Source organism: Mandrillus leucophaeus, unplaced genomic scaffold (genome assembly GCF_000951045.1).
Source record: "Mandrillus leucophaeus isolate KB7577 unplaced genomic scaffold, Mleu.le_1.0 Scaffold52, whole genome shotgun sequence".
Taxonomy (NCBI): domain Eukaryota; kingdom Metazoa; phylum Chordata; class Mammalia; order Primates; family Cercopithecidae; genus Mandrillus; species Mandrillus leucophaeus.
The window spans coordinates 2,773,262-2,780,027 of NW_012105586.1; the positions used below are offsets into that span (position 1 = coordinate 2,773,262).

The 6,766-nt window shown below is 60.7% G+C and overlaps 2 protein-coding genes across 4 annotated transcripts in view; one reads left to right on the plus strand and one right to left on the minus strand.

Annotated features, from left to right (window-relative positions):
• The window catches only part of FBXO44 (F-box protein 44), an 8,650-nt gene extending 8,208 nt beyond the window's left edge, over nt 1–442 (minus strand). For both annotated transcript variants that reach the window (XM_011996598.1, XM_011996597.1), the window contains exon 1: nt 242–442. The gene's annotated coding sequence lies outside the window, so the exon portion shown is untranslated. The remainder of the gene's footprint in view (nt 1–241) is intronic.
• FBXO2 (F-box protein 2) lies at nt 1–6,475 on the plus strand. Of its 2 annotated transcripts, none has more exons than XM_011996596.1 (6): nt 1–507; nt 4,018–4,389; nt 4,788–4,917; nt 4,987–5,082; nt 5,626–5,764; nt 6,008–6,475. In XM_011996596.1, the coding sequence occupies exons 1-6, from the start codon at nt 486–488 to the stop codon at nt 6,140–6,142; spliced, it is 894 nt and encodes a 297-aa protein (XP_011851986.1). In that variant the 5' UTR covers nt 1–485; the 3' UTR covers nt 6,143–6,475. The 2 variants fall into 2 exon arrangements, with proteins under 2 accessions (XP_011851986.1, XP_011851985.1); XM_011996595.1 differs by having other exon boundaries at nt 4,978–5,082; nt 6,008–6,467.
• The last annotated feature ends 291 nt before the right edge of the window (nt 6,476–6,766 follow it).

The following is a 6,766-nucleotide window of genomic DNA, read 5'->3' on the forward strand; positions in this document are numbered from 1 at the left end:
CGCAGCGCTGGGCCAGGGACGCGCCCCCCGCCGCGTCGTAGGAAAATTACCTGGTGTTGGGGGTGGGGCGGAAGGCGCCTCCTATCCCCCGACTACGCTTGGGCCACCCGCCCCGCACCCTCGGCCTGACCCAGCCTCTCCCTGCCTCCCCTCGCCGCCTCCTCCCAGCAGTCCCCCAGGAGCGAGCTGGGAGATGCCCCAAATCGGACCCCTCCCCAGTTAAACGAAAACACCTCCTGACCTTTCCCAGCCTCCTGGGTCCGCTGAGGAACCCGCAGCCCCAGGCCTCGAGCCGATTGCTGGGACTGCGGGGCGGCCGGGCGCGGGGCCAGAGGCGGGGCGGGGCGGGTCGGGTCGGGGGCCTTTAAGAGGCGCGGCCGCCGGGACCGACACAGACGCGGACAGCGCCGGTACTCGCCGCCCCGGGACTCGCGCAGCCCGCAGCGCTCCGGCTCCTCCTCCTCTCGCGACCGCCCTCCGCAGCGATGGACCGAGACGGTGACCCAGGTAGCCGCCGCCTGGACCGCTCGCTGCGGCGGGGAGGGGAGATGGGGTCGGCGGGCGAGCGCTGCACAGAGCGGAGTCAGAGAGCGAGGGGGCCCGGAGACCTGGCGCGGCAAACTTTCACGCCAGCGAAGTCCTAGAGGCGGTCTCCAAAGAGCACATCTCTCTGCTATCTTGGTCTGGCGGGAGGCCTTGAGAGGCGACCGGCAGGGAGAGAGGACTCCTGGGTCCCATTTAGCCAGGAAGTAGCACGAGAGGACCCCCACATTCCCGCCTCCCAGCTTCCTGAGGGTCTGTCTGGCGGGCGCCTGGGATGCGTCTGGGACGGAGGCTGCGAGCCTTTTCTTTCATCAGCTCTTCCAGCTCTGGGCCTTGGGCCGCCTGGATCCCCGTGGGTTCCTTGGGGTCCCTGGCCTGGCCTCACCTATCCCTGCCTTCCTCCTGAGCTCCCTTGTCTGGAGGGGCGGCCCCTCCCCTCCCCGGCGTGGTGAGATGCCCAGTGGGGACCGGGCCAGCGGTGAGGGAGCATTGGGGGCAGCTTTGGCTGGTGCTCAGAGCCTTCCCAGGCTGCCCAGTCATCCTCTCTGGCACTCAAGACCCCTCACCCCCAATCGCCCAACTCCCTGCGGGGCCTGCAGGGGTTGCCTGCTGAGTCAGGATGGAAACAAGACCTGCCTGCAGACAGCCCTCACTCTTTCCTCATCAGGTCCAGCTCGGGGTGGGCATTGCTTGGGGTATGCGGTGGCAAACAGACTGATGAAAGCTCTGGCCCCCCCTACCCCCCATTCCCCCCACCTCCAGCCCTGAAAATCCCAGCTCCTGCAGCCCTTGCTCCCAATCCACGGCCTTCTGGCCACACCCTCTGTAGGGCTCCAGAACTGGCTCCTGCTTTTTCCCAGGGCTCAGCTATTCCCTGGACTCTGGGGCCCACTCCAGGTGAGTGAATCAGCCTCGCAGGCAGGCAGCTTCCAGGGGCCAGATAACTTTCCGCCGGCAACAATGTGGGGAGTTGTGTGTGTAAGAGAGAGGGTGGGGGGAGCTGTAATTGGATCTGGGGCCTTGAGTGCCAGGCCCCGGGGCCAGAAGAGGGGACTGGGTGAGGTGCACCTTTCGGGGAGCATCAGGTGTCCGATGGGGCCAGGGCCGGAGGGGAGGGCTGGAGAGGTGAGGACACTGGGCCCAGCTCCCCAGAGAGCTGTGGGCATCTGCCTGGGCAGGCGATGTGGCTTCAGGGCTTGGCATTTTCCTCTGTCTTCCTGCTGTTCTGCGATGTGGTCTGGGAGAAGCTGTTAAGCCCCTTTTGGCCTCAGTTTCCTCTTTGCCAAAGGGGCAGGTGTAAATCCCCACATCATAAAGATGTGGCCAAAAAAAATGCTAATAAGGAAGGAGAAGTGCTGTGTTCAATGTGGTTCACTCAGTAAGACTGACTGAGGACTCGCTGTGTGCTCTGGGCTCTGCGAAAGCTCTCAAGGGCCCGACTGTGTGTTGGGCAGGGAGGAGAAGCTGCATGTGAGGAGGTTAAGGGCTGGTGGGCCTGGAGACTTGGGTCTGGGCCCTGCCACCTGTCCCCTTCCCCAGTGCCTGGCCTGTTCCCACCACCGCCTTGACTCTCCAGGGCCTAGCCCATGGGAGCTCCCCATCGCAGGTCTGAGAGCTGTAGTCTTCCTGATCGCCCAGAGTGGCCCTGTCTCCTCCTCACTGGCTCTCCCTCATCCAGGCATCTGGGGCACTCGGTGTCCACTTACTCAAGGCTGTGACGGCCCCGCTGAAGCCAACTGGGATCCAAGAGACAGTCCGGCTGCTGCGGTGACATCTGCCTGCCTCCTTACAATTCAGAATGCTCTTGTCCCCCTCGTCAGGGGATTTGGACATCTGTCCTGTTTGTATGGCCTAGCACAATGATTACTCCCATTTACAGATGAGAAAACTGAGGGCCAAGGATGGGAAAAGGAGGTAGAGACAGTTTCCTTCCCCAAGGCCCTATGTCATCTCCTTGCTTGTTATGGTTTATTTAAATAAGTCCCTCCTCATCCCCAAATCACACAATAGCTGGGGACAGCTGGGTTTCTGGGCTCTGTTCTCCAGCCCCTGAAGGCTCCAGGTCCCATGTCCCCTTCCCTAAATACTGGCAGTGTGTCCTTCAACAAGTCACTTAATCCCTGAGCCTGAATATTTGCACCTGCAAAGTCAAAATCCTGGCCTTGGTGCAGTGGAGCATGACTGTAATCCCAGCACTTTAGGAGGCCGAGGCAGGAGGACTGCTTGAGTACAGGAGTTGAGGCCAGCCTGGGCAACAGAGTGAGATCCTATCTTTAAAAATAAAAGTCAGCCGGGCGTGGCGGCTGATGCCTTTAATCCTAGCACTTTGGGAGGCCTAGGTGGGTGGATCACCTGAGGTCAGGAGTTTGAGACCAGCCAGGCCAACATGGCGAAACCCCATCTCTACTAAAAATACAAAATTTAGCCAGGTGTGGTGGCACATGCGTGTAATCCCAGCTACTTGGGAAACTGAGGCAGAAGACTCGCTTCTCAGCTTCCAGCTACCCAGGAGGCAGAGGTCGCAGTGAGCCGAGATCACGCCACTGCACTCCAGCCTGGTGTGTAGTGACAGAGCGAGCGAGATTCCATCTCAAAAAAAAAAAAAGGCAGAATCCTAACACTGCCTACTAATTCAGTGAATTATTTTGTGGAGGCTGTGGTGGTTTAAGATGGCTCTGGAGCCAGGCTGTCTGGGTTCAAATCCAGGCTCCAACCACTGATTAGCTGTGTGATCCTGGGCTGTTTCACCTCTCTGTGCCTCAGTTTCCTCATCAATGAAATAAGGACAGCAATAAGAGCAACCTCAAAGAAATGGTATGAGGATTTAAAGAGTAAATGAAGTTGAAATGCTTTGGACAGTGGCTAACACTTGCCGAGTACCCCCAAAACATGAGTTCCTGACAACAGACCAGGGAAAGTGCCAGATGCCAGGCACAGGACATGAAGCTGTGTTTTCCAGACCATGTTCTGGCCCTCATGAGGCTCCGTATGGTCCAGAGACAGGCGTTTATCATAGGATCACACCACAGGACAAAAGCTAGGAAGGGCTGTGAGAGGGTGTCATAGGGGGAAATCCCAGAAGGCTTCCTGAGGAGGTGAGGGGAGCAGGGATCTCAGAGGGTGGTTGGGAGGATGAAAGAAGTTCCCGTGTGAAGCATTGTACAGTGCTGTAGATGGATGTCATTAATAATAAAAATATGATCCTTGCTGCCATCTGCCCAGGCCTGGGCTTTCCTGGTCCAGCAGAGGAAACAGGCCTCTGAGGCACCTCTTTGGACTTACGGGCTGATCCAGGGTTGGTTCCTGGCCCTGTGGCCCTCTTCCTTGGGCACCAGTCTGTAGTCACAGAACCTCCGACCCCAGCTGTGGATTGTCCCAAGGTGGGTGGGGGAGGATATGGGCACATTGCAGCCCTAGGGCCTGGAGGGGTACAGGGTGGGGGAATCACAACCCCCCACCCACCCCTGCCTGCAGAAAGCGTGGGGCAGCCCGAGGAGGCAAGCCCGGAGGAGCAGCCGGACGAGGCGAGCGCTGAGGAGGAGCGGCCGGAGGACCAAGAGGAAGAGGAGGAGGAGGCGGTGGCCGCCGCGTACCTGGACGAGCTGCCCGAGCCGCTGCTGCTGCGCGTGCTAGCCGCACTCCCGGCCGCCGAGCTGGTGCAGGCCTGCCGCCTGGTGTGCCTGCGCTGGAAGGAGCTGGTGGACGGCGCCCCGCTGTGGCTGCTCAAGTGCCAGCAGGAGGGGCTGGTGCCCGAGGGCGGCGCGGAGGAGGAGCGCGACCACTGGCAGCAGTTCTACTTCTTGAGCAAGCGGCGCCGCAACCTTCTGCGCAACCCATGCGGGGAAGGTGAGAAGCCCTCGCCGGGCGAGCTCAGCTTCCCCTGCTGCGAAATGGGCCGAAATGGCGCCGGCTGGCTTTGAGGGAGAAATGGAAGCGCCTGGCTCAGTGCCAGCAATGGGTAGCCCCAAGGCTGTCTATTACTGTACCTCTCTGGCCACCTGCGTCCTGGGGTCTCCCGGCTCCTCCCACCCTCAGCCAGCTGGAGCAGGGCGGGATGGGGGACATACCTGCCAGGAGGCAGATTTAGAAAGTGCCCACTGGTTCACTCTCTCATTCATCATCTGCCCACCCAGACACCAAGTGCCACCTTTGCCCTGCCCACCTCCACATAGTGGCAAGAGCCAGCCCTGCCACAGCCTTAGCAGGGACTGAGTGACCAGGGTGGGGCTGTCGTGTCCCTACAGAGGACTTGGAGGGCTGGTGTGACGTGGAGCATGGCGGGGACGGCTGGAGGGTGGAGGAGCTGCCTGGAGACAGTGGGATGGAGTTCACCCACGACGAGAGCGTCAAGAAGTACTTCGCCTCCTCCTTCGAGTAAGGAGAAGGGGGTGGAGGGGGGGGGGAGGGGGAGCGTCCGCTCTGTTCTAACTCCAGTTCTCCCAGGTGGTGTCGCAAAGCGCAGATCATTGACCTGCAGGCTGAGGGCTACTGGGAGGAGCTGCTGGACACGACTCAGCCGGCCATCGTGGTGAAGGACTGGTGAGAGGGCCCTGGGGTGGCATGGGGCTGGGAGGAGTGGGGTAAGGCAGAGGGGTGAGCCAGCTGGGGACCCCCCCCCCAGGGATGCTGCCTCCCCACTGCAGGGGTTGAGGCCACGTGGGCCACGGGTCTGCAAAGGTTGATAGCTTCGGAGTATTCAGGAGAACCTGGAAACCCACCTCCCCTCCTGAGTTTTAATTGTTGGCAAATATATGCACATATATATGTTTGTATGTATGTAATGTATATACTTCAAAATTAGTCTGCGGTCCAACCAAAGGCCACTCTGTGGACTGGCTTTGGCCCCCAGCTGGAGTTCGGCCAACCTGGAATGTAGTCCTTGGACTGTCACTTTCTCTTGCTGGCCTTGTTTCCCTTATCTGTAAACTCGGAGCCCTGGCAGTGCTGGCCGACAGGGATGTTGGGCGCACAGGAGGACTTTTGTGGAAATCCCTGTCCCCAGGACGTGTTCAGCAGGGCTGAGGCCATGCCCCCACCCCACCCCACCCCCTGCCCCCCACCTCCCTCCCTCCCTCTGAGCAGGTACTCGGGCCGCAGCGACGCTGGTTGCCTGTACGAACTCACCGTGAAGCTACTGTCCGAGCACGAGGACGTGCTGGCTGAGTTCAGCAGCGGGCAGGTGGCAGTGCCCCAAGACAGTGACGGCGGGGGCTGGATGGAGGTGAGCTTGGGGGACCCAGGGCGGAGGGGTGGGGCCTGGACGTCGGGGGCGTGACTTAAGGAGACCCCGCCCGCGGCGCGCCTGGGCTGGGCAGGGCTGAGATAGTCACCGGGTGGTGGAGAGAACTCTGAATACTGCCGAGAAACTGAATGGGGGAGCTGCAGGTCGGTCGGTGTGCTGGGGTGGGGCGGCAGGGGAGGCCTCTGGACCTCTGAGGCTGACTCTTCTTACTTCCGCCCCCAGATCTCCCACACCTTCACTGACTACGGGCCGGGCGTCCGCTTCGTCCGCTTCGAGCACGGGGGGCAGGACTCCGTCTACTGGAAGGGCTGGTTCGGGGCTCGGGTGACCAACAGCAGCGTGTGGGTAGAACCCTGAGCGGCCCGGCCCTGCCTCCACCCACCCCCAGCTGCCTAGAGGGGCAAAGGCCGGGGGTAGATAGGCCTTAATTTAGTTCATAGCGTCCTTGCCTTCCCCAAGCCACACATCCTCCTCCCATCCCTTGCTCCGAGCCCAGCCCCTGAGCAGGGAGAGAGAAGTTTTGTTGGCGTAGGTTTGCTTAGGTAGCCGGCTTCTAGAACGTAGATCCGTGAGAGCGTGGGCTTGGACTGGACCCACTGCTGAACCCCTTGCATCTAGCACACTGCCTGCCACAAAGTGGGCTCTCAATAAATATTATTTGTCCAAGGAAGGAATGAATGAACGAATGGATGAACGCTGCTCCCTTCCCATCCTTTTCTGTCTCCCGAGGGCCCCCGGCATAGCCTGGAAAAATACTTGGTAGGGCTCCAGTTGCTCTGGTTTCCAGCGGCCCTTGGGCCAGTATGGAGCCAGCTGGGCCTGGCCCTGCCAGGCAGGACAAAGCTGGGATTGTGAGACCAAGGAAGGGTGAGCTGAGCCTGGCGCCTGACCGACACCCAAGCTGCCCAGAGGCCAGAAAAGGGCATGTTGGGGGGGCTGCCCTCCAGGCCTTTCCTGGTCCAGTGATTATCCTAGGCCTTG